At 46.9% G+C, this 27,724-nt stretch overlaps 1 protein-coding gene across 3 annotated transcripts in view; it reads right to left on the bottom strand.

The window, feature by feature from the left end:
* LOC123165327 (ribonuclease E/G-like protein, chloroplastic) overlaps positions 1 to 25,175 on the bottom strand; it is a 37,221-nt gene extending 12,046 nt beyond the window's left edge. The window contains exons 1-10 of one of the 3 annotated variants that reach the window (XM_044582956.1): positions 24,889 to 25,175; positions 24,443 to 24,546; positions 23,134 to 23,318; positions 13,955 to 14,264; positions 12,856 to 13,861; positions 12,660 to 12,771; positions 11,634 to 11,951; positions 11,476 to 11,517; positions 4,780 to 4,904; positions 2,052 to 2,199 (exon numbers count right to left, since the gene is read on the bottom strand). In XM_044582956.1, coding sequence (XP_044438891.1) covers positions 2,052 to 2,199; positions 4,780 to 4,904; positions 11,476 to 11,517; positions 11,634 to 11,951; positions 12,660 to 12,771; positions 12,856 to 13,861; positions 13,955 to 14,264; positions 23,134 to 23,318; positions 24,443 to 24,546; positions 24,889 to 25,007 — 2,469 coding nt within the window. In that variant the 5' untranslated portion in view covers positions 25,008 to 25,175. Of the gene's footprint in view, positions 1 to 2,051; positions 2,200 to 4,779; positions 4,905 to 11,475; positions 11,518 to 11,633; positions 11,952 to 12,659; positions 13,873 to 13,954; positions 14,265 to 23,133; positions 23,319 to 24,442; positions 24,547 to 24,888 lie in introns of all 3 variants that reach the window. The other 2 variants (XM_044582955.1, XM_044582957.1) reach the window with 2 other exon arrangements.
* Between the last annotated feature and the right edge of the window lie 2,549 nt (positions 25,176 to 27,724).

Below are 27,724 nucleotides of genomic sequence, written 5' to 3' on the forward strand. Positions count from 1 at the left end.
AGGAGGTGCCGCGTCGGCCCGGCAGTAGCTGCCCTGGGGGCGGGGGCGAAGTTCCGCCTCTTGGCTGTGGGTGTCGCAGGAGCGGGAGTCATGGCCGAAAGTCAAGCAGCGGCAGCATCTGATCTCGTTGGTGCAGTCCCATACGCGGTGGCCGGGGTCCAGGCACCGGAAACAGAGAACGGCCACCTCTTCAGGGGAAGGGCTGCGCGGGCGGCGCGGGGGGGAGCGGGGCGCGTCGGCCTGGCGTGGGCGGCGGCGGCGGTTCCTGCGCCTTGGCTGTTGGAACCCGTCCCCATCGACCGTGTCGTCACCGAAGACGCGGTGCACCTCGGATCAAGGGCCGAGCCGGGTCCTGGCGGGTTGACAGTGTGGCGCTGCCGCAGGGGGGGCCGAGGGCGCCAGCGACACGGGGGGAGCCGCGAGGCGGCGCGCGACCTCGCAGTAGGAGCGCGTGGAGGACTCGCTCCCCGAGTCAAGCCAGCGGTCGCCGGAGGACACGCACTCGTCGGAGAGGGTCACGCCGCGGTCAGCGGGGTTAGCGCTGGAGGACGCCATGGGGGCTGGAGGACAAGGGAAGGGAGGAGGAGGTGGGCTACCGGCGGGGATTCGACGGCGGCGGGGCTAGGAGGCTACGCGGAGCTAGGCGGGAGGGGAGAGGCGGGGCGAGAGCTCTCCATCATCTCAGATTCCTTCAATCTGTGGGGGAATCATACCTGTGAAGTGGTTGTTGCCTGCAAAGCAATTTTCTAATAGGGATATCAATGCAAGTATAATTTGAGTAATAAATGGCACTCCCTCCGTTCCAAAATAGTGTTTACTAGATTTTTCAAAGGCACTTTTAAACTTTGACCGAGTTTATAGGAAAAAATTATCAGCGTCTAGAATTCCAAATCAATACCATTATTTTAATCATGATTATATTTCATATGGTATATATCCGGTATAGTAGATATAGCTAATTTTCTCTATGAACTTGGTCAAAGTTTCTGAAATTTAACTTCTAAGAAAACCAATTTGCACTATATTATGAACGGAGGAGTACAAAATATCCTGATGAAGGCTGATTGTCCCAGCTAAAAAAAAAGAGAAATATGCACTATTTCATCTTAAAAAGCAGAAGGTTATGAAGTACAATGTGTGCCATCAGACAGTGAATTTTTTATTTAGTACTTGAAATGAAATAAGTAACAATTCCTTTGTGAACCATACACAGATATCACTTCTCAAAATACAATCACCTAAATGACAGGAAGTCAACAACACTCGTAAAATGATAAAATCCAAATATTACGCTATTATTTGATGTTACATTCCACCAGAAGGGATGCATTTATTTTTGAATGTGCAATAGCTACGTGTGTGTGTGAGCAGCCCGCTCATTAGGTCATCCTGCCTTGGGATTAGATAACCAACATATAAAAGAACTAATGAAAATTTGTGATATGAGCATGTGATACACTGATGCTAATATATAGCTAACAATATGAAATTAATAGAATAGCCAAACACAACCAACAGCCTGGACAGGCGCTGGTCTAAGTATAAACTACTGATATACTACCGCTATTCAAAACATAAGGCACATAAGTATACATGTGATCAACTTTTTAAAACTTTGACCACTAATGTTGTTGTATTTGTCTTGCAAAATATTTGCATGTCATATATCATTTTACTAATTTTTTAAGCATATTATAAAGTAAAAATCGTACTCAAGATCATGCATTGGAGACTGAAAAGTCAAACACCCCTTATATATAAACAGGGGAGTAGCAGCTCTAGCACATACACCAACTGCATCCCTTAAGTGCTACTGCAAAGTCGATAGTTTCATCATAAATATGTTCACTCATAACAAGAAGCAAGAGCAATTTTCATAGCAAACCTGTGCCGTGCAAGACAAAGTGCAATGAATTGCATCTGTAGCAATTAATAAAGCAATGAAAGTGAATCACGACAGAAGGATAAGTTCATGACACAGATAGATTCTGAGAGACAATTTGGAAGCAAATATACTGTTTTCCTGCAAAGCAAAAGCATAAAGCACATACTTGCTTTGCAGCTTCAAGATTGACATCTAAAATAGCCTTCTCCTGCGACGTCCCTTGACCAAACATACTGTGGCCACCATTCACATCAATGGAAACTAGAGCTTCAGTCTGTTCTATAATTAAAGAACCCCCATTCTGTAGCACAACCCTGCAACAAAGGAAACACTATCATATAATAAGGCAGAAATTTATAAGCATCTCTAATATCAATCGGCGTGGCTCCTTCACCAGCTCAAGTTGCCGCGGGAGCTGCTAAAGCTCGACCTAACCAAAGCGTTTGACTCGATCTCCTGAACATTCGTCCTCAAGGTTCTTTGTCGCTATGGTTTTGGCAAGAAATTCTGCGGTTGGCTGTGCATATTGTGCTCCTACGCCAATACTAGGGTCCTGATCAACGGCATGCCCAGCGCACCGATTTGGCACCGGAAGGGCATGTGGCAAGGGGACCCGCTTTCCCCGCAAATCTTCATACTGTCCGTCGACACCCTCTGCCGCTTGGTTCAGCCTACCCTGGACTTTGGCTTCTTCACCCTCATAGGCAAATCCTGGCTAAATCCCTGTACGCTGACGACGTCATTGTCCTCTGCCATCCTTTCAGGCAAGAGTTGTGGTACAGACATGCGAAAAGCTGGTGACTCAATAAGTGGTGGCTGTTGCAGGCGAACTGAATACTCGCTGGTCTCCAATCGCTTGGCATCCAGCTGTGTACTAGTATGCGATTGTGGATGGCGTCGTGACGAGCGGCGGAGGCAACGGTAGGCCTCCTAAACTCCCTGCAGCGAGACGTGGTACACCAATTGATCAGATCTATCACATTGACCATTGGCACAGCCCGGGGCAAAACAAACACATGGGCAGGCCACAATGTTACATGGGCTGGGCTTCATTTACTTTGGTGCGTTAGCTTGATGTGTTAATTACCTAACATCCTGTCACTATCAGAAGGACACTAGTGTTTGAACCCCTGAAAACCAGCCGCTGAAGGAAGACATGGACGAAATATACAAGATGACACCTCATAATTCCGTCAATAATCATCCATAGATGTTGTGCCACCTAACTTTTGGGCAGTTTTTAGAGTCTGTATAAGTGGAGGAAGCCGACTTATGGTGGATTTCATCGCCTCTGGCTCCCAAGGATGGCCGAATTTCCCCTTCGTCCCTCCATAAATACCGCCCTAGGATATTGCTGCAACTTCGTGTAAACTGATGTGTCCAACGACTGCCGGCGAACCGCTTTTCAGAACCCCAACTCATATTCGCAATACTCACATTGCTGTTCATAGCTTGGTCAATAACAACTCTGGAGTTGGTTTAGCGATTGCATGGCACAGCGTCGACACACATTGTAGTCGGATCGTCAAAGTCAACTCCTATAAAATCAAAGGAGTACCTCTCATCGGAAGATCAGGACCCTATCATTGGCAATGGGCAGTCTTCTTGCCGGTTTTGGTCCGACCGCAGGCTTGGCAGTAGCACGGTGGCAAAATTATCAACTGACATCCTCGCCAAGATCCCTAACCGTCGAGGTGAAATTTGCACCGTGGCCCAGGGGCTTCTCAACGGCGCCTGGATTGACAACATCCTGATTCAGCTTTCCTTGTTGGGGCTCTGAGAGTTTGTGACACTCTGGCGAGCCTACCAACCCTTCAATGAGCCTGAATGCCTTGTCTGGAGATGGACTAAGTCTGGTGTCTACTCTGCCAGACCAGGCTATAGGGCAACTTTCCATGGGTCTGTCACTGTTGTGCCTGGAAACTTACTTTGAAGACATGGGCTCCTCGTAAAGTCAATTTTTGGCTGGCCGGTCTGGATCGTTGTTGGAATGCGCAGCGCCCTTGCCCACAAAGCGCTGCCACATAATCCTGCTTGCCTGCTCTGCGCCCAAACTTTGGAGACCATGCAGCATCTCCTGGTCCACTACCTGTTCGCCAGGGATATTTGGCATGAGGTCATGCCTTGGTTCCGTGCCTCCTCCAGGGGGCCTGATCCTGGCGAGACCCTCATCGACTGGTGGCTGGAAACCAAGCAGAGAACCTCCAAGGAACGGCGAAAAGGCCTCACTAGTACTGTACTCCTAACATCTTGGATGATCTGGAAGCACAGGGATGCCTGCACCTTCAGCAAAGCACAACCGAACGATCGCACCCTTCTCAGTGATATCCTTCTTGAAGGTTGTGCCTGGGTCAGAGCCAGAGCCGCCGGGCTGGCTGCTTGCTGGCCAGAGGGTTGGGACAGTTCACTCATTCCCGAGGGAACCTCCTTTTTGTGCCATTTTTCCTTCTTTTTTTTCCTTGGCTCCCTTGGGTGCCAATGTCAATCCGGTCATGGGCCAATTGACTTGTTTGGCCCATGATGGATCAGCTATTACAAAACCAACTTCTAAGTTAACTTAACTCTTTGAGCAAGTTCTACGCAGAAATACCTACGACACCAAGCCACTGTAGTTGTTGCACTCTGCTCTTTGGATTGGTTTTTATTAAATTAATTTGTTCTTAGTTAGGAAGTGGTAAAAGCTATGGTTGCAGCAATACAGAGATAACATCCACACTACTCCACAAAAGCAGCTCCTTGGTCCAGACATACTGAAGCTACTTATCAAACTCAAATATACAGTTACAGATGCAATTTTGCTCTCCAGTAGAATGGCTCCCAGATATTACACACAGGAAGCAAAAACATTAGCAGCTGTAAAACGAACATCAGTAATGCAGGAAGAGATATCATACCTTTTGCAGAGAATATTGTCGATCTCCTTTTCAATCTTATATTCATCGAATATGGGAGTTCTTTTCTCGTAGAGGTCGACTCGATTGCAGAGCTCAGGTGCAACCTCTTGGAGATAGCCCGTAACCTAGAAACGAAAGAAGAAAAGCTTTTTTTTACATCAACAGGTCTGGAAAATGTGATTTTCTACTTAAGAATGGACAAAGGTAGGGCACACAATACATGTTTTGCTTTTATATCCATAAGGAAACACTAATATGCTGACCGTAAAATGTAAATTGTACATTTTCGCTTTAAGGTTGTTTTAAGGTACACTAATATGCTAACAGTACAACTATCCATATTTAATTATTATGCTTTGTAGGACAGTGGAGGCACGCCTGTGGTCGAACTCATAGATTGTTCTGGCAACCCGCTCCTTTGCTGCCTGGAGCTCTACCTCAACTAGGTCAGCCATAACTTGTATTCCCATGAGGCCATAGGCCAGTATATATACATGTACAGGTGTAGGATATGCAGAAACCCCTTATACAATGGGGTAAATACAAAAGGCTACATGGCTATATAAATAGTACTCTAACACCCACCCTCAAACTCATGGTGGATAAACAACACCGAGTTTGAAGAGATAGAAACCATGCTGTGCTCTAGTCTGGGCCTTCGTAAAGAAATCCGCCAACTGTAACTCGGAAGGCACATACTAAAGAGCAATAACCTGATCCTGCACACCAGCACGCACATAGAAAGCATCAACACCAATATGCTTGGTGAGCTCATGCTTCATAGGATCGTGCACAATGCTAATAGCGCATGTACTGTCAAACAATAGCAGGGTAGGTGTAGTGACAGGAACACCAAAGTCCTAAAGTAACCACTGTAACCAAGTCACCTCTGCCTTCAAAAGAGCCATAGCTCGCAACTCAGCCTCTGCACTTGAACGGGAAACTGCAGTCTGTTTCTTCGTCTTCCAGGCAAATGAGAGAACCACCAAGAAAAACAAAGTAAGCAGAAAGTGAACCGCGGTCCGAGGGATCACTAGCCCACGTAGCATCCGAATAAGCCTGAAGCTGCAAGGAACTAGAGCGAGGAAAGAACAGACGGTGAGAGATCGTGCCCCGAAGATACCAAAGAACACGGCGGAGGTGACTATAGTGAACCGAAGTGGGAGCAGAGACAAACTGACTCAGAATATGAAACGGATAAGAGATATCCAGACGAGTGACAGCTAGATAGACAAGACTACCAACAAGATGATGATAACGTGTTGGATCAAACAAGGGGATACCATCAATACCACGGAGGTGGACATTGAACTCCATGGGAGTCAACAATGCGCTCATCTGTAAGAGCAACACAAGCAAGATCCTCGATATACTTTTCCTGGGAAATAAAAAGGCCATCGGAGGTAGAAGAGACTTCGATTCCAAGAAAGTAGCAAGGAGGGCCAAGATCAGACATAAGAAACTGCTCACTAAGACGGGCCTTCACAAAGGCAATATACTCGGGGTCGTCGCCAGTGATGATCATGTCATCAACATAGAGAAGAAGAGTCCGACCACGAGCAGAAAGGTGGACAAACAACGCCGGATTATGAGCACTCGATGAAAAACCAGCTGGTGTCACCACAGAGGCAAAACGCTCAAACCAGGCATGAGGAGCTTGCTTAAGGCCAGAAAGAGAGAGCGACGAAGATGGCAGACCATGCCATCGGGAATAGAATACCCAAGTGATGGTTGCATGTAAACCTCCTCACGCAGCTCACCATTAAGAAAGGCATTCTTAACATCAAGCTGAGACACAGACCAGTGGCGAACAGAGGCCACGGCAAGAAGTGTACAAATAGTGGTCATCTAGGCCACAGGAGCAAAAGTCTCATCATAATCACGACCGTGCTCCTGTTGAAAACCACGAGCCACAAGACTAGCTTTGTAGTGCTCAAGAGAACCATCGAAACGAGTCTTAACCTTGTAGACCCACTTACAAATGATGTGACGGACACGAGGAGGAAGAGAAACAAGATCCCACGTGTCGGTGCACTCAAGAGCAGCAAGCTCCTCGGCCATCGTAAACTGCCATTCAGGATGAACAACAGCTTCACGATATGAAGTCGGCTCAAGAACAGCAGCGCTTGCGCTTGGAAAACCAAGTCGATCAACAGGCGGAAGCGAACGAGGACGCAAGCCATAAGTAGGTTGATGAGATTAGGAAGATGGCACATCAATAGACACATCCACATTACGCGGACGACGAGTATAATACTGAGGAAAAGATGGAACAATACGAGGAAGAATCGACGAGATAGGTGAGGGTGACGAAGAAGACACCGGGGATGAAGAAGCAGAATCCTGTGACGAGAGAGGTGAGGAAATCATGGGAGATGGTGGCGTCAGATATGCAACAGTCGGAGAAGCAGGGGCAGTAGGAATGACGGACAAGGGCTGAACAGGAGTGATAGGTGTGTCACAAAAAGTGAGGAAAGATATATCCTCCATTGAAAAGGTCAAGGAAGATGGACGAGGGTAGAAGGGACGAGACTCGTCAAAAGTCACATCCCGAGAAATACACATCCAACGACTAATTGGATCCCAACAACGATAGCCCTTATGCTCATCATTATAACCTAAGAAGACACACTCAACTGAACGGACAGTTTGGTGTGTTCACGAGGGGCAAGAAGAACATAGCAAACACAACCAAACAAACGAAGCACTGAATAATCAGGAGAACTATCAAAGAGATGCTCAGAAGGAACGCCACCCTGCAGAGCAGTGGATGGCTAAAGGTTGATGAGATAGGTGGAAGTGGAGACAGCCTCAGCCTAGAAGTGAGGTGAAAGAGAGGCGGCAATCATCAATGCAAAGCCGTCTCAGGAAGGTGACGATGCTTGCGCTTAGCCACACCATTCTGAGCATGAGCACCAGGACATGGCAACTGGGCAAGAGTACCCTGCTCAGCAAGGACTCCATGCAACATCTTAGAGATATACTCTCCAGCAGAGTCAGCACAGAACACACGAATAGGCATAGAGAACTAAGTGTGAACCATGGCAGCAAAATGCTTTAGATGGATAACACCTCACTACGAGAAGACATAAAATATATCCAGGTGTATCGAGAGAAATCATCTACAAAGATTAGTAGCGATGACCCCTTTTGAGGCAAAGGGAGCTGGACCCCGGACATCAAAGTGAACAAGGTCAAAAGGACGCTGAGACATAGTGTCGCTATGAGGATAAGGTAATTGGACCTGTTTACCAAGCCGACAACCCTGACAATCTGAAGACACACCGTCGAAAACGGATCCAAGAAGACCACGTCGAACTAAGGATGAAAGACGAGAGCCACACAAGTGACCAAGGCGATGATGCCACTACTGAAAAGAGCTGGTAGACAAGGCAGCAGAGGGGGGGAGACTGGCAGCAGGCAGCGGACGGAAGATGAAGCCAGTCAAGCTCCCAGAGGCCTTGAGAGTCACGATGTCGAGGACCAGCACCAAGGAGAGCGTCAGAATGACGGTCCAGAACAGAACAATAGTGAAAGTCGAGAATGACACGATAACCAAAATCAACAATCTGGCCACCAGAAATGAGCTGCATGGTAAGTCGGGGAATATGAGCAACATCAGGAACATGAAAAGATGAAGTGCCAAGAATGCCTCGACCAGCAACCAGGAGAGAGGTACCATCACCAGTAAGAACATGAGCAAAAGAATCAAGAGGTCGAGTAGAGGACAAAGTGGATGAATCATGAGTCATATGAAAAGATGCTCCCGTGTCAAGAATCCACGGAGATGTACCTACTTGTATAGAAGGTGGTCTCACAATGCCAAAGAGTCAGTAGCAGAACCAGCAGAACCTGTCGATGGAGAACCGAAAGATGGAGCTAGCAGGCATCGAAGTAGCACAATCTCCTGCTCGGTCAGGGGCTCAACTGAAGAGGTTGACGTAGATGCAGCCGACAATAGAAAGTCGGAGGAATCAGCAGGGCGCGAAGTCACGCAATCTCCTCCTCAGTGAACAGTGAAGCACACTGCTGAAGTAGTTGACATAGTAGCACCAGGAGAGGAGCGGCCACCACCACCTGTGGAAGCCGCTAAATGTGACGGTGTAGCATGACCAGTAGCACCGGCAAAGGCCAGTGGAGGAGACAAGGCCGTATGCAGACAAGCACCAAGGGCCAAGGGAAGACACGTGTGTGAGGCACAGTCGATGGAGTCATACGCATAGTACAGCGGGTGAAAGTCGCAGAGGTGTCGGGGAAGAGCGGCATTCACAGGTGAAAGTCGCGAGAGGAGTCGGTGTAGAGCAACAATCACCATATGAGGAGGTCACAGGAGGAGCCGAAGAAGAGCGACCAGGACAACTTGTGGAAGACGCCGAAGGGGACGAGGTTACAGGTGAACAAGCATCAAGCGCCGAGAAACGGCCCATGTGCGAGACAGGGGTAGTGAAGAAAACAACGTCAAGATTCATCGGGCAGCGAGGGACATACAACCCCGATGAAAACATCTCTTTTTTCTCCTTTTTTCACGACCGACCAACAGGCAGACAGTAGCAGCCCTCACGGGCTACCACCAGAGGGTCCCGACAGGACCAAGGGGCAACAGGTGAGCCGGAGATCAATTCCAGCCGGAGGTGGCCGGGTCCGACGGCCAGCGCAAGGAATCAGCGGCCGGTGGTGACAGGAATCGATGGCCAGCGGCTGAGGTCGGCGAGGAACGGCAGCTAGGGTTAGAATCGCGATCGAGAGCCGACATGACGAACTGGCGGGGCCGTGACCTAACGAGGCAACGACCTAGGCGGCTCGACAGAATCAGGAGGCGATCCAGAGGAGGGAACCAGGGCGGGCGACGCGATCCAGAAAGCTGGACCTGGACGACTCGATCTAGAGGAGTCCCGCGGAAGTCTGCGGCTCGATCCAGAGGAGTCCCGCGGCATCTCGATCTGGAGATCGGGACATGGGCGGCTTGATTCGAGACAAAGCGAGCGGCTCGGGGCAGCGGCGTTGACCAGAGCATTGGGAGGGTGGGCAAGCAGCTGCCGAGTAGAGAAACGAGGCGGCGACGAAACAACGACGTCCGACAAGGAAAACACGACGATGCCAGGAAAGGATCAAGCACGAGTTGTGCGTGCTAAAAAAACCTGAGATCTAATACCATGTTAGGAATATGCAACTTGTATTCCCATGACGCCATAGGCCAATATATATACATGTACAGGTGTAGGATATGCAGAAAACCCCTTATACAATGGGGTAAATACAAAAGGCTACATGGTTATATAAATAGTATTCTAACAAGCCACTCTCTAGTATGGGCCTGGGCCTCCTAGGCCAGCAATACATGGGCCACTCGTACAACACTCGCCCTCAAGTGGGGTGATAGATATCATTCATTCCCATCTTGATGCGAAGCATCCCACGGACATCACCATGTCAAGTGCCCCACCGTCAAGAGACACACGCATCTCCCACATCATACATATGAAGGTGAATTTCTCTCCTTTACGTAGTGTTTACTTGCCTCTTCGAGGATGGTATACTACTTGACCCTCCTTCCTAATGCATGTATAGGTTTAAGCTGAGCTTCGCGCATGTTGAGGGAGTGCAAGCACAAGAGTACGACTATGCCATCCAAGAGGGAAGCGTGAAAGCAATGACGGAAGAAGAGGCAGCAATGGAAGAAGAGGTGCATCCGGATGGCTAGCCGGACAGTCCGTGTCGGTCTGCACAGCTTCAAAACCTTATGTTGCCACCAGACTGTCCAAAAGACTCGCCACTGGACTGTCCGGTCCGACCGACCAGACTATCCGGTCCTGCGCTGAAGCCTCCGAAGATTTGCACTACCGGACTGTCCAGTCCTCCGCGACCAGACTGACCGGTAAGACTGACTGCGCAAAGTTTTGGGCTCAAGAGCCATGTATCCCCTCCTCACTTACCCATTCGTGGGTGGACCTATATATACCTCTCCCCCACCTTACCGAAAAAGGTCCACACCGCAAACACACACAAACACAGGTAGCACAACCAAACCTCTCCCCCACCTTAGATCCAGGGTTAGCTAAGATTAGAACTCATTGATGGAGCTTAGCTCATCTACGTCTCCTAGTGGGATTCCTCCATTGTGGAGATGACTCCTCATGGAGAACACGACCTCCCGAGGGAGAAGACTCTCGCAGTATCAAGGCCACCTACGGGTGAAGATTCCTCTAGGAATTCAAGCCCTCCTTGTGTTAGGACTTGGGGAAGAACCCTATCTTGTTTCATCTCTCTCTTGTGGATGATTTGGATCAAGGATCTATCTATGTGTATCTTTATTGCAACTTGTGTGTTGATTTGTACTAGTTCCCATTGTGTTTCCCCTCGTGTTCTTCGTGTTCTTCCTCACATCCACCTCCACTTCGTGAAGATCGGGTCACTCTGGTATGGGCCTAGCCATCCTGGGCCAGCAATACGTGGGCCACATGGGCCACTCATTCAACAGGCTTATGTGACAACAAAAAATGTGCAGCAAATTTTCGGAGAATATATTTTCAAGTGTTTACTTCTTGGATTACAGAAAAAACAGGCATATAGAACTCAACTTCTGTCTAGAGGTACACACCATAAAGCATGCATCGGTGTGAAGGAAAAATATTTTACAAAAAATATTTCTTCAAGAGTTTAAATGACTATAAACATATCATATATCAAACTACTCACCTCATGGTAGGTGCGAGGAGAATCCACAACCAACCTCTTGACCTATATGAAGAATACCAGTTAATCGGGATTCGAGTAAAGCGTTTGAAAAGAAATGTACTCATGACATAATTTTATTGGTTCTGCTGTGTTTTGAATAGTATGCAAACTTAACTCACCTTCTCATTAAAATCATCTTGAACAATAGATAGAGCCTGGCCCTTTGATCTATACAACATAACAGGAATAGCACCTTCCACACCCTCCTCGGCAGCTAGGGCAGCAGATTGAGCATGTTCAGTTATTCCTTTCCAGGTAGATAACAACCGATCAAGGTCCTTGTTTAACTCCTCCCAAGAATGGCCAGCGGCAACTGTACGAGCCGTCAGAGTAAATCCAGGAGGTCGTAATAACTTTGTAATGCCCTTCAACCGGGTGCGTTCTATCCCAGTAATCTTTTTTGAAACTCCAACTTTGTTGCCACGAGAGACCAATATCTGCAATTCAAAATGGAAGGCTCATTCCAAAGCTAAAAAAGTTTCTACCTGAGCACCTATGCACCATACAATGTGGGGTCTGTCAGAACAAGGGCATTCTTTCAAAAGTTTTGGTACTTAGATCAGAATGTGCCTCGAATAGTTAGTCGTCGGTGATATCATTAACATGTTATCATCATGGCAAATGTCCGTAAGCGACATATTCCAGGTAAGTTAAGATCATTGCTTTGTTCAAGATCAGAACTCAAAAAGGTTTCTTACATAGTGAAGCATGAAACAGCTTGTTATGGCATATTTTGCAAATGCGCGTGTTAAGGATGTTGTACATCCCAGATTTTTCTTCACATTTTTTTCATGTGCGTAACATGCATTTTTGCAACAGGGTGCAGACACAAATAGTTGTGGTTCCATGAACTAACCAAGCCGCATTTAGTGGTCAGAGATATTCCTTTTGTGCGACTGCTGTACCAGTGGCAAACAAGACCAAACAAGTTGGGGTAGGCTAGAGTTGAAAACCCATAAGATCTCGAAACCAACTCATGGTTCTGGCACGTGAATAGCTAACACGCATCCCTGTCCATTCCTAGTTCTTTGGTGATAAACAAGAGATTATGAAGCATTAATTTTTTTAAACAAGAGATGATAAAGCTTTAAAAATGTAATGCTCGAAGAGCATGAGAACTAATGAACTATGTTAATCTTACGCACCCAAAATCGGCTTCTTAAGCATGGAAAGGGACTCAGTGTTGGACCTTTCGTGCCCAATCCCTCCTTGACAACTTGAACCATGATCTTTGTGCCCTTGCGAACTTGAGACCACCTACATCCATTTGTATCATCGTTAGATTCCCTCAAAGCATGCTGAATGGAAGATAATGTCTTAATATCATTGCAGATCTCTGACCGATCTCCTGGTGAGTGATCATCATTGTATTCATCTTCCACATGATCATCAATTTCATCATCCCAACCAGAGACATTTTCAAATTCAGCACCATCAATCTTCTTTATATTAGAATGGGACACAATGTCCAAGCCTTCTTCATTTTCCTTAACATTCTGAGCCAGAAATGTTGATGAATCATCGTCATTTTCTTCATCTGCAAACTCGTTGTCAGCCATATCATCATCAACATCATCATCATCATCGTATGTCAGAAGGCTCTCATCATTATAACCAGAATCATTAGCAGAACCTCCTTTAATATCCTTGACAATTTGAGGATACACAAATGGATCACGGTTTTGCTTTATGCTCATAAGTGAAGGTCTCAAAATTCCAATGTCGACAAAAGCACCTCCCATGTGAGGCACAAGTTTTGTTATTATACCTAAATAAATACTGTCACAATGTACATTGTTTTTTATGGGCTCCAGCAAGAGTTCAACTAATTTCCCATCTTCCAATACTGCAATTCTCTGTGTACTGCAGATAGAGGAGTTAATTAATATGACTCTTGGCGGTTCACCACTGGCGAGCATATCCTTCTCAGAAGCTGCTGAGGGTTTATCAAATTCTTTTAACCTTTTCATAATACCCTTTGCTTCTACTTTCCGTTTTGATATAACACCAGCTCTGTTTGCTGTCACCCAAGACTGAAATAACCATGGCTCCTCCACAGGCTGGTCCTGTTCAGGCATGTTTTCAGTTATTTCACCTGAATCCTTTTCCGTATTCAAAAACTTCCTTCTGTCTTTCTTGCGTTTCACTTGTGCAACAGAGTTCTTTGCTGAGACGATAGGTCCAAAAACCCATGGCTCCTCAACAGGCTGATTTATCTCATGCTGGTTTACACTTACTTTAATTGCATTTGATTTATCAGCTGCAGCAAAATCATCATGCACACTGATGGATGGACTGACTGAAGCTAAAGGTGTGCCATTCCAAAGTCTCATTATAATATGCTCACCTGCCAATCAACTGAAAACATTTAAGTGTTCAGCAACTCTAAGGGCCTCAGTCAATACTGATTAAATGAAAATATGTGGTAGAGCAACATTACCTACAGATGAAGCTCCGTCCACCATATCTATAACAGAGTGGGCTTTCACAATGCTCTCATGCTTCCCTCTCTCAGCAATTTGATCTTCAACAGAATCAGCTTCCATCAGCCACGATCCCCAGGAAGGAGAGGAAATACCTGCCACACTGGTTTCCATCCACTGATCTTTTACAAGGATGACATGATTTTTCTGGCTAACAGAAGGTATCGATAAGGAGCACTCAGGTCCAGGCCTCCATACGATGTCATTAGAGGAATTTTTTCCCTCTCGAACAAAATAATTATACTTGAAATGCACGCCATATGGTACCTGAAAGTGTGTAACATGTCAAAAGAATGATATCATTTTTCTAACAATCATAATAAGTGACTGTTGTGTTTCTGATAATAACCATGAATAGGCAGGTATGTCAATTAAATCAATTACCCATAGCATTTGACACGAAAACTGTTTGTAAAGTTGTGAATTTATAATGTTTCTCAGATGTATAAAATACAGAAAGATGTGCCTCATCCTCCCAATATAGGTTCCATATAACAATGTTTCTTATCACAAATCCATAAACAAAGGAATTTGTGAAGTAAAACCTAAACCGAGCAACCCAAAAAGGAATGGAAATTCTACTTTGCGTTAGTGTGCATGCGTGCACTTCAATGGGATTTTTTACTATATTGAGAGCACATGCAGGCATGCAAGAAAATCTTACACATCATGCTGACATCATCACATTAATTGCTTTTTTGAATTTTTAAAATGATTTATCTCACAAACCATTAATCCAATAACGATCGGTCTTAACCGATGGGTTCGCCTCGGCGAGGGCTATGAAACAAGATCCCATGTGACATGTTCCGGTCAAAAAAAAATCGCTGCCACGAATTGCCAGATTATGTCACCATAGTTGTCATCACGGTTGCCACAAAAATTATGAGTAGTTACCAGACAATAATTTTGTATATTTTTAAACTTTGCAATGTTATGCAAAGCTAGATAGTGATTATTCAAGTGTTAACGAGTAAGAAGCATCAGCCTACACTTTAGTTGAGCAATCTGGCAACTAAGTTAATTAAATCCGGTAACTATCTGACTAATAACATGGCCAGTGATAGTAATCTGCAAGTATCGACAAAAAAAAGTTGTTGAAACATGCCGACATGGGATCTAGTTTTGAAGATCTCGCCATGAGAAAGCTAAGGTGAAAGTGGATCGTCAATCAGGTTAACAATTCGGGAGATAGAACTTTTTTAAAGTTCAAATCTGAAAGAATCTTTTGATGATGCCATGGTTATGTGTCATGGTTTCATTTGTTATGATGCAACTTGTATTATTAGAAGGCCAAAGCCAGCATATATACATGTACAAGGGGATGCCAAAAGACCAGAATACAAAAGGCCAAAAGCCATCATCAATATAACTCTAACGCCCCCCCTCAAACTCATGGTGGATCCACGACACTGAGTTTGGAGAGGTGAAATCTATGTTGCGCTCTAGTCTGGGCCTTCGTGAAGAAGGCCGCTAGTTGTAACTCGGAAGGCACATAGAGCAATAACATCATGTTGCACAGCAGCGCACACATAAGAAGCATGAACACCAATATGCTTGGTAAGCTCATGCTTCACGGGGTCACGCACAATACTGATAGCACCTGTACTGTCTGACAAGAGGGTGATAGGCGTAGTAACAGAAACACCAAAATCCTCCAGTAACCATCATAACCAAGTCACCTATGCCGTCAGAAGAGCCATAGCTCTCAACTCGGCCTCTGCACTCGAACGGAAAACTGCAATCTGTTTCTTCGTCTTCCAAGCAATGAGAGAACCACCAAGAAAAACACAGTAGGCAAAAAGTGAACGGCGATCCGAAGGATCACTAGACCATGTAGCATCCGAATAAGCCTGGAGTTGTAACGAGTTGGAACGGGAAAAAAGAGACGATGAGAGATCGTGCCACGAAGATATCGTACAACATGAAGAAGGTGACTATAGTAAACTGAAGTGGGAGCGGAAACAAACTGACTCGGAATATTATAGGATAGGAGATATCCGGACGAGTGACAGTAAGATAGACAAGACTCCCAACAAGATGACGATAACGCGTCAGATCAGACAAGAGCTCACCATCAGAAGCGCGAAGGTTAACATTAAGCTCCATAGGAGTCTTAACAGTGCGCTCATCACTAAGAGCCACACGAGCAAGAAGATCCTAGATATATTTCTCTTGGGAAATAAAAAAGCCATTAGAGATGGAGGAAACATCAATCCCAAGAAAGTAAGAAAGAGAACCAAGATCAGACATAAGAAACTGCTCACTGAGACGGGCCTTGACAAAGGCAATGTACTCAGAATCGTCGCTTGTGATGATCAAGTCATCAACATATAGAAGAAGAGTGCGACCACGAGCAGAAAGGTGGACAAATAGCGCTAGATCGTGATCATTTGGTGAAAAACCAGATGCAGTGGCCACAGAGGCAAAACGCTCAAAACAAGCGCGGGGGGCTTGCTTAAGTCCATAGAGAGCGACGAAGACGGCAAACCATGCCATCAGGAACTGAATACCCAGGTGGTGGCTGCATATAAACTTCCTCACGCAACTCGCCATTAAGAAGAGCATTCTTAACATCTAGCTGAGACACAGACTAGTGGCGAACAGAGGCCACAACGAGAAGTGTGCGTACAGTGGTCATATGGGCCACAGGAGCAAAAGTCTCATCGTAATCACAACCATGCTCCTGCTGACAACCATGAGCCACAAGACGAGCTTTATAGCGCTCAAGAGAACCATCAGAGCGAGTCTTAATCTTATAGACCCATTTACAAGTGATGGGACGAACACGGGGAGGAAGAGAAACCGGATCCCATGTGCCAGTGCGCTCAAGGGCAGCAATCTCCTCTGCCATCGCAAACTGTCATTCAGGATGAACAACTGCATCTCGATAAGAAGTCGGCTCAAGAACGGTCGAAAGACCATAGCGAGAAGGAGAATATCGGTCAAGTGGCGGACAAGGCCGAGAACGAAGACCATAAGTCGGCTGAGAGGAGGAAGACAACACAGGAAGTAGAGGGCACATCATTAGACATGTCTACAACACGTGGACGACGAGTATAATGGAAAGGAAAAGAGGGAAGAGGTGGAATCACTGGAGGTGGAGACGAGGAATGTATCAGTGATGAAGGTGGAGAAGCGGAAGATATCGGTGATGAAGGTGGAGAGTCATGCGATGAGGGAGGAGAAGAAACCATAGGAGAGGATGCCGTCAGATCTGCAATAGCGGGACGAGTAGGAATACTGGGCACAGAGGGAGGTGTATCCAGAAACATAAGAAAAGAGATGTCCTCTGTGGAAATGGCCGAGGATGGACGCGGGTAGAAGGATTGAGACTCATCAAAGGTCACATCCCGGGAAATACGCATCCGGCGATCGACAGGATCCCAAAACCGATAGCCCTTATGCTCATCGCTGTATCCGAGAAAGACACACTCAATAGACTGAACGGCCAGTTTGGTGCGTTCACGAGGGGCAAGCAAAACATAGCAAATGCAACCAAACAAACGAAGCGTCGAATAATCAGGAGAACGACCAAAAAGGTGCAAGAGAGAAATACCACCCTGTAGAGCAGCAGATGGCTGAATGTTGATGAGATAGGTGGAAGTGGTAACAGCCTCAGCCCAGAAGTGAGGTGGAAGAGAAGCGGCAATCATCATCGCACGCGCCGTCTCGAGAAGGTGACGATGCTTGTGCTCAACCACACCATTCTGAGCATGAGCACCAGGGCGAGAGAACCGAGTAAGAGTACCCTGCTCAGCAAGGAATCCTCGCAGCGCACGGGAGATATACTCACCAGCTGCATCTGCGCGAAAAACACGAATAGGAGTGAAAAACTAGGTATGAACCATGGCAGCAAATTTTCTGCATATAGATAAGACTCACTACGAGAAGACATGAAATAGATCCAAGTGTACCGAGAAAAGTCGTCTATAAAGATAATATAGTAGCGATGACCCCCTTTCGAAGTGAAGGGAGCCGGACCCCAAACATCAGGGAACGAGATCAAAAGGGCGCTCGGACATTGACTCATTGTGAGGATAGGATAGTTGAATCTGCTTACCAAGCCTACAACCCAGACAATCTAACACAGCGTTATCGAAGACAGGCCCTAGAACACCGCCATGAACCAAAGATGAGAGACGAGAACCACATAAATGGTCAAGACGATGATGCCACTGCTGAAAAGAGCTGGTAGATGCAGCAATAGGGGCTGCGGGACTAGTGGCGGTGGCAGTGGAGGGAAGACGAAGCCAGTCAAGCTCCCAGAGACCATCAGAGTGTCAAGGGCCAGCACCAAGCAGGGCGCCCATGCGACGATCCTGAATAGAACACAAATCAAAGTCAAGAATGACCCTACAACTAGAGTCAACAATCTAACCACCAGATATGAGCTGCATGGTAAGTCGGGGAACATGAGCGACAGAGAGAACATGAAATGAAGAAGTGCTAAGAGTGCCTCGACTAGCTACAGAGAGGAGTGCCATCAGCCATAAGAACACGAACAGGAGACTCGACAGGTCGAGCGGAGGTCAAAGTGGAAGAATCATAAGTCATATGAAAAGACGCTCCAGTATCAAGAATCCATGGGGATGTACCTGAATGATGAGAAGGTGGTTTCTCAGTGCATGAAGAGTCGGTCACAGAACCTACAGAACCTGTCGGTGAAGAATCCCAAGCAGCAAACAGGCATCGCAGTTGCACAATCTCACACGCAGACTGGGACACAGTGGAAGAGGGTCGAGGTAGAAATACCTGCCGACCCACCACCCGCGGAAGCCGCGTGTAGAGTCGACAGAGAGTAGCGAGTCGATGTAGAGCCGCATGTGGAAGCCACTGGAGGAGTCGACGTAGAGCGGTCACCGCCGCGCCCGGAAGCCACGAGAGGAGTCAACGTAGAGCGGTCACCGTTGCGCACGGAAGCCGCGAGAGGAGCCAACGTATAGCAACCATCACAGTCTACCGAAGACGTCATAGGGGACAGCATCACAGACGAACGAGAACCAAGCATCGAGCGATGACATATGTGCGAGACGGGGTCAACATAGGGAACACCATCGAAAATCACCAGATAACCAGGATGCGAGGGCATTTTTTTTGCTCACGGTTTAACCAGATACTAACTGAACCAATCTGCTGCTCACCCTCACGAAGGAAGCCCGGGGGATAAAACAACGGACGCTCAACCGTCACGCGCTATCCAGATCTAAGTCTGGCAGCAGCAGAACACGCGAGCTTGCAGGAGACACAGCCGACACTGGAGAAGCACCACGCAAGGTCGGGCGCGTCCAACTGGCGAGATAGAGCGAAGCCGCCACCGGCCGGAGGAGCGGCATCACGCTGGCTCAAAAACGAGCACACGCACACGATGCAACGAGCGGATATTCAGCGCGGCCGGCGAAGCAGCCAGACGGGAGCAGGCAACAGCCTGGATCTGATGGGCCAAGGCCGGTCAGCGTGCGACAACGGGGCCACGGCCTGGAGGAGGCAGCTGCCGGTGAGCAGTCATGGTGGGGCCATGGCCAGGAGGAGGCAGCTGGTAGGGCCTGGTGGGCCGGGGTGGATGGCGCTTGGAGGAGGACGAGGGAGCCGCCGGATCGAGACGGGAGTGACAGTGACCGAGTCCTCCAACCGAAGACATTGGCACCAGATAGCGGATCGGGTGAATTGGGCGTTTGGCCTTTAGATGCGGTTGTAGATTAGGGGTTGAGGAAGCCAGCGACCACCGGCAAAGAAGGCAACGGCGATGCGCAAGGTTGGATCAGAGGCGAGTTGTGGCGCCAAAAACAAATCTCTGAACCTAGGCTCATGATACCATGTTATGATGCAACGGGTATCATTAGGAGGCCAAAGCCAGCATATATACATGTACAAGGGGATGCCCCCCCTCCCTCTCTCGCCCCTCCCTCCCGCCCTAAAGCCAAACCCATTGTGTTCAATCAAACTTTTTTTCATATACATTTTGCCTTTTGTGGAGGACAGGTGCCTACTCTCTCTCTCTCTACCCCTCCTTCCCCCCTCCGTCTCTCCCGCCCCTCCCTCCCTCTCTTCTGGGGGGGTGTGTGCTCGGGAAGAGCTCGGGCAGTGAGCGCGGCGCAAAACACTGCTCTCTCTCTCTCTCCGCCCCTCCCTCCCTCTCTCTTCTGGGGGGTGCGTGCTCGAGAAGAGCTCCGGTCAGCTGATTTCTGGCCAACAAAGTTGTGCACGCGGCGCAAAACACTGCTCTCTCTCTCTCCCTCCCTCCCTCTCCCCCTCTCCCTCCCTCCTCTCTCTCTCTCTCTCATGTGTGCGTGTGTGTGTGTGTGTCCATGCTCGGGAAGAGCTCCGATGAGCTGATTTCCGAACAGTCCGCATCAGACTTGTTCCGAGGGGGAGGAGGCATGGTGAGTGGCGGAGGACTGCCTCGTCAGGCTCCAAAACCCCACCGCCACTGGCACTTACCAAACCACGGACGCGGCAAGATGCAACACGACAGTGGAGGAGATATCATGGTGCAACAGGTGGTGCACAATCCCGGCGGCGGCACCAACCTCTCCTTCCCAATGCTCACCTGCTCGAACTACTCCGACTAGGCGCTGGTAATGGAGGTCAACATGCGGCCGCAAGCCTGTGGGATGCCATCAAGGACGACACCGTCTCCTAAAAGGACGATCGGCGGGCCATGGCGACGTTGATCCAGTCCACCCTGCCAGAGAAGCACAGCATGCTCGCAGCGAAGAACCAAGGAGGCATGGACGCGACCAGGACGCAGCGCAGCGGTCACGTGCGGGAGGTGAATGCCCAACGCCTCCATGCTGAGTTTGAAACAATCGCCTTCAAGGATGGCGAGCAGATCGACGACTTCACGATGTGTATCACTGGACTAGTCGAAATGATTGCCTCCACGCTGTGTTGTCCTAGCTTAGCTATTAAGTATTGCTAGCATAGCCGGTTTGGCTAGTCCTATAGAAGGACATGTACTCCTGTTTGTAGAAGTAAGGGTGTGTTATTGGTATAAACCTACAGAGCTTAATACTATACTTCCTTGTGTGCATGTGTATTGAGAAAACGGTGAGTGGATCCTGGTTTGAGAACCTAGCAGTTCTAACGGACATAGAGAGAAGGTGTTGGAGCGGCTCAAGCCAAGAAAGGGTTCTTGCGTATGTTGCATGGCATCTCAGAGTCCCGTGACTTATGATGAGCGAAGTTGCATGGATGCCATTTTGTATGCTTCAGCTATCGGGTCCATCATGTATGCAATGTTATGTACTCGACCAGATGTTTCCTATGCTCAAGTGTTATGAGCAGATACCAGGCTGAACGAGGTGAGAATCACTGAACAACAGTTAAGAATATCCTTAAATACTTGAGATGGACTAAGGATATGTTCTAGTTTATGGAGGTGAGGACGAGCTCGTTATAAAGGGTTACACTGAGGCCCTGTTTGTTTGGGCTTTTTTGCTTTTGCTTTTGCAGCTTTTTCACTTTGCCCAAAAAGCCATAGAAGCTCCTAAATAGGTGCTTTTATGGCTTTTGGAGCTCAATATTGTTACATTGATTCATCAAAAGCCAAAAAAACTCCAAAAGCACCTATTTAGGAGCTTTTATGGCTTTCTGGTTAAAGTGGAAAAGCTGCAAAAGCAGAAGCAAAAGCCCAAACAAACAGGGCCTGATGCTAGTTTTCAAACTGATAAGGACGACTATGAATCGCAATCTGGTTTTGTGTTCTTTCTAAATGGAGGTGCAGTGAGCTGGAAGAGCTCCAAGCAAGAAACGGTTGTTGATTCTATAACGGAGGCCCGGTACATCACGGCTTCTGAAGCTACGAAGGCAGATTTTCGGATTAAGAACTTAATTTATGAACTCGGTGTGGTTCAGGGCGTGTCCAATTCTTTCGATCCCTATTGTGAGTTATCGCACAAGCCAAGGAACCAAGGCATCACTAGAAAACCAAACACATACTCAGGCGATATCATCTCATATGAGAGATTGTTGAGAGAGGTGATGTAAAGATATGCAAAGTACACACGGATCTAAATATTGGTGATCCACCAAAGAAGCCTCTCCCGCAGCCAAAGCATCAGGCGCACACAAGGGCCATGGGCATATGATGCCTAAATGATCGACTCTGGTGCAAGTGGGGGACTGTTGGAAATATGGCCTAGAGGCAATCATGTGATGATGTTATTCCCTATGTATTCATGACTTATTTGTATTGTCCTTGCACATCATCACTGATATGTATCGACAATTATGTGACTTGTTTGTTAGACTATATATTGTATGATGATTATTCTAATGTTCCCTGGTTGATAAGGTTATACAAACACATATCCTTTGACTAGTATATGATTCAGTTAATGACTATGTTTCGCAAGCCATGGGCATAGACATGCTGCCCGATAGTATGAACTCGGGGATGGGGATCACCGAGTCGAACATATCCACTTCAAGACGCATCAAGATATTGTAATTTGTTAGTCTCAAGTACAACTTATATGTCGTGTCCTAGACTTTGAGATCTTCTCATGTACTCAGGACGTGAATCGACTTAGGATCTATCAAACTCTCCTTCGTAACTAGGTAGTTATAAAGGTAGTTTCGTTTTAGTCGTAAAACATGCCGCGAGACATGGTTGATTGGTTGGTCGATGTAATAGCGCAGGAGTAGCACATTTTATTAGCCACTGAAGAAAAGAATAATATGGTCTTGATGCTAAACCATAAAGGAAATGAAAGGAACTGGAACAAAATAAAACATTTGAGTGGGCAAAACACTTGAAATGAACGACAGGATATAATCTAATTGCTGTAATAGGCTGAAAAAGCGTAACTAAATGTTTTAGTTGTTCCCTTGGAAACCATCATATGTTTCAAGCATATGCATCACTTTTACACAGAAAAGGTAGTACACATCGATAAATAGGCATATTTTATTTACTAAGCAAGATCTCTTCCAGAATGCTAAAGTCACTTTGTTTGCGCTGGTCCAGTTCGTTTTCTAGTTTACCTTGACCAGACCAACCACAGCATGCCTTATTGAATATAACTTGCTCGTTATTAACTTGCTTAGATGTAACAAGTTTAGGAAACTGTCCAAGGATGTACCATCTCACTTGACTAGTTTGGCACAAAGTTATTTCGGTTGGAAGAGTTACCTTGATTACAGCCGTCCATTTATTGCTACTTTTCACAGAAGGATTCAACTGAACAGCCATATCAGGTTCCCAACAACCCAGGGTAACTGGATCACCTGTCATGAAGATAATGTGACCATCCATAACATCTGCTTTAACGCTCCATGATATCGTACAGAATCCTTTACATGTTATGGCTGAGTCATCTGTAAGAAACCAATTGGGGATGACATAAACTTCAAAATATCCACAATGTGATGAAGTATTTTAGGTGCACATGTCTTTAACCTTAATATTAACACTAAACAAAAATGAACAGCTTTACTGAAACAGAAAAATCAACCAGTCTACTGGTGCTACACAAACATTCTCGATTGGTGTTGGCTATTGCCTATTTGACTTTGCTTGTGCAGATTGGAACTTCTGGATAATTTTTCTTGTTGTTTTGGTGTTCTTAACCTTCCCCCACTGCTAGTACAGAGCCAAACAATGACATCACATGGTTTCAAAATTATCGATATCCAATATTTATTCATTGAAATATACAAAGAAAACTAAAAGGTTGTTACCTCATTTCTAAATTCACGTCAGTTTTGGTTAGTTTGGTATGTACCAAAATAATATGGTATATAAAGAAACCGAACCATATTTTGATTTCATATTGTATTTACTTAAGTATTGACACAGTATATACCTGAAAACATACTCCCTCTGTTCCATAATTCTTGTCGTGGTTTTAGTTCAAATTTGAACTAAACGAATATGAATGCAGAGTTAGCCTTTATGTGACAAAATATATCAAATTTTCTAATTTGAAGGCAAAGGAGAAATTCTGTATTGAAGGGGAGCCTTGGCGCAGTGGTAAAGCTGCTGCCTTGTGACCATGAGGTCACGGGTTCAAGTCCTGGAAACAGCCTCTTATAGAAATGTAGGGAAAGGCTGCGTACTATAGACCCAAAGTGGTCGGACCCTTCCCCGGACCCTGCACAAGCGGGAGCTACATGCACCGGGCTGCCCCTTATATAGTAATGATTAAAAATGATGGTGACTTCACATTTGCATACACTCAATCAAAGTCATAAAGGATATGGAATAAATGTGAACCTAGACTAATATTACCTAGAAATCATAATTAATGTACAACTTTGTATTAGCACGACAGATTGTAAATTCAGATAACCAAACAATAAAATACCAAAGTTACAGACTAACATACAAAAATTGACTGACTGTCCATAGAAGTGCCAAGTAACGTATCCATATTTTCTCATAGTTTATCACATGGTACCTAAAAGATATGAAGGCATTCAACCTAAGCTAAAGAAATTACCACGTCCTGTAGACATCAGTTGAGTTGGGGAATGAGACGAGTTTGCTTCCACCTGAAGATTGCCACTGGGGGATTCCGTCAATTGCACTGAACACAAAGTGTGCCTGAATAAATATGAGTTGCCAATCAACCACGGGATCAAGTGGCACAAGGGAAATTGAAGCTCCGTTCATCTAAGCAAGCAAAGATACTGTTCTACTGCCCACTAGAATCAGAAACAATCCAGGAACTCTTCTTACTGCCTTCCATATAATTATTATTATTATTAGCAAACATAAGACTAATCCAAGAATTCACTCACGATGATTTCACGATAAATACAGGAACTCTGAACTGTTACTTTAATAATGTGCGAGAAGCAAGCCACTAAGCAAAACCACACAAAGAAGATTCGGTATCAGCAGGATATCCACACAACCAAATGAGGATGAAATCCAGGAAGGGACCTTCCCCGGTGACCGGTCAGCGCTGAGCTGAGACCGGCGGCGGCGCGCGGGGTTGCCCGCATGGTGCCCAGACGGGGGGGAGGAGGCAGAGGGGGTGCGACCAGCGCGCGGGCAGCCATGGCAGGGCATCACAGGGACGAAGTCTCTCCTCCGCGTGTACCCACCACCACCATTTGCTGTGAGGATAGGGGGATTGGAGAAGGGCGTTGGGGTTTTAGAGGGGAAAAAAGTGGAGATGGGAGGACACGCTGATGGACACTAGATTGAGAAAACTGGAGGAGATAAGAAGAAGGGCTTTCTCGTTATTATAAGGTGCGTGGGGAAGCCGGATTTTGGAACCGGATACACGCTCTCTATTTTTTATTTTTTATAAACTTACAATCTACTATACATTTGTCTAGGTTGGTCTTCTTCGTATTTTATGTCAAATTTTGACAGTAGATGAAAAACTTATATTGTTGGATTCATTTTCAAAAGAGGTTTTCAATTATACTAATTTTGTACTGGTATTTATAAAAAATGTCCTAGTATATAACTTATTTTTATAATTAAATCAAAGGTCAAAATTTGACTCAAAATACAACAGGACTAATAAAATCAGGACAAGTAGTACTCGTGATGTGTATAAGTTGACGAGCTAATGACGACTACAAACACTAAAGCAAGACGAAACCTTGCCGTTGTCATCAACCCTTCCTCACTAGAGCCGGTAAAACCTTGTTCTAGTAGACAGTCGAAACTCGGAAGTTGTCCGCTAAGAACCCAGAGGGCCAACGCACCAAAATAGCAACCATAGCAGATAAAGATAAGTTTAAAAATCGGAAGAATCCAACGTGACACTACACGAACGAAAGACTATATCCAAACAGATTCACCAAAGACCAACCCCGTGAAAATCACTCGGCGTGCCTCCACATGGCCTCTAACGACGCTTAATGCACCATCGAGATGGCGGCTAGGCTAGGCGGAAAGGACCTTATTCCATTTAACCATAAGATGGTGTTGCCTCGCCTCACTGGTAAGGGCACTAACCCTATAACCGAACTGAAAATTGTAACTAAAAACGGAGTTCGAGCCCTCTCGTCAGCAAAGGCAGGATCCACTACACCTCCATGGCCCTAAAGCCACCAGGTGTGGCAACCCGAAGACAGGGAACCCTAATCGCATTGTGTGACGCCCGGATAATTAAGCTACAGTAACCCTCTACTAATGATGCCACGTCACCTCGGTTATTGTTGTTAATCTCACGTTAGTTCGAAACCGATTCTAATTCAAATCCAAAATCAAGCAAACAATAAAAGTTTTCAAATATTAAAATTAAATTGTTCGGAGTGAACCAAATATTGCATAGATAATTATGGTGGAGAAACCACACCTTTATAAAATGTTTAAATAATATGAGATGAATAAAACAGCAGCAAAATAATTATTAAAAAAAACCTTTTGTAATTAATAAAATGTCAAACTAATTTATTGAGGACTGGACTTTTGAGTATGGACTAATTTGAAATACTAATTTATAAACAAAGTATATATTTTACTAAAACTAAAATAATAGGATGCAAAACTATAACATAAAAGGAAAATAAATAAAAGGGTAAAAGATTAAAAAAAAGCAAAGAGAGAGAGAGAGAGCAACCCCCCTCCCTGGACCGAACCCACCTGGGCCGGCCCACCTAACCCACCCGAGCCAGCCCAGTGCCCCCTCGCAGCGGTCTCTCCCCCCGCCCTGTTCCTCGGTCTCAGACCGCAACAGGGGCGTCGCCGCCGAACCACCTCGCCGGCCACGCTGCTACAGGCGCCGCGGGGAGGATAAGGACGCCAGCGACGGCCCCCCCTGCCTCCTCCGAGAGATCTTTCCCCCCTTCCCCACGAGCTGCTGCTTGCCCTCTCCGCCTCTCCCATTCCCCACCGCATCCGAGCGCTGCCGTGGTCCTGCCGGCGTAACACACGCGGTCCCCGACACCGCCTCGCCTCTCCTCCGCGCCAAGAAGGACCGCCTCGACCTCCTCTTCCTCCCCGATGAATCACCCGAGCAGGAGCGCCTCTGCATCATCCCCTACGTTGCCGTCTTCCTCCTCTTCTCCGACGAGCTTCGCCGTCGATTCCGCCGCACCGAGCCCTCCTCGAGCATGCTTGAGCACATCTGCAGGAGCACTGTGAGCCTGCGCTTCTTTCCCCTCTCTCTCCCGAGCTTTCCGACGCCCGTAGCCCCGTTCCCGTAGCTCGCCCGAAGAACCTCGCCGCCGACGAGCTCGGCGCCGTGGCCATGGTCGCCTTCACCTGCGGCCGAGCGCCGCATCGTGCTCCTGGGGTTCCTAGTGGCCCAACGCGCGCGTCTGCTGCTCTCGCCGTGCCCCGTAGCCCCCTGTTCGCCGCTCACCGGAAACCCACCACCACCTGACTCGCCGCCGGCGACGTTCCCGGCCGTCCCCAGCCACGCCACCACCTCCATTCGACGCGGTGTGGACTGGCCGTTCGAATGGGCCAAACCACAGCCCCGGGGATGCCCTGTGGGCGAAACCCGAAGCTCACCCGTGCCTCGCCGCCGCATTGGAGCTCGCCGGAGCCCCTCTCCGGTGCCCTGCCGACGTGGCCGGCCGGGCCCCACCCCTGGCTCACTGCCAGTGGGCCCCACGGGCCCCAGTTGACTGGGTTGACCCAGTCAACTGCTGACTGGGCAGCCCAGTGCCACTGACATGCAGGCCCCGCCGCTTAATTAAACTAATTAAAATGTTTTATAATTAAAAATAATTAGTTAAGCTAAACAGTCACTGACATGTGGGGCCCAGCTGCTAATTAGCCATGTTTAATTAAAATAACCCACTGTCAGTCC

The sequence above is a fragment of the Triticum aestivum genome, chromosome 7D (genome assembly GCF_018294505.1).
Source record: "Triticum aestivum cultivar Chinese Spring chromosome 7D, IWGSC CS RefSeq v2.1, whole genome shotgun sequence".
In the NCBI taxonomy this organism is placed as follows: Eukaryota; Viridiplantae; Streptophyta; class Magnoliopsida; order Poales; family Poaceae; genus Triticum; species Triticum aestivum.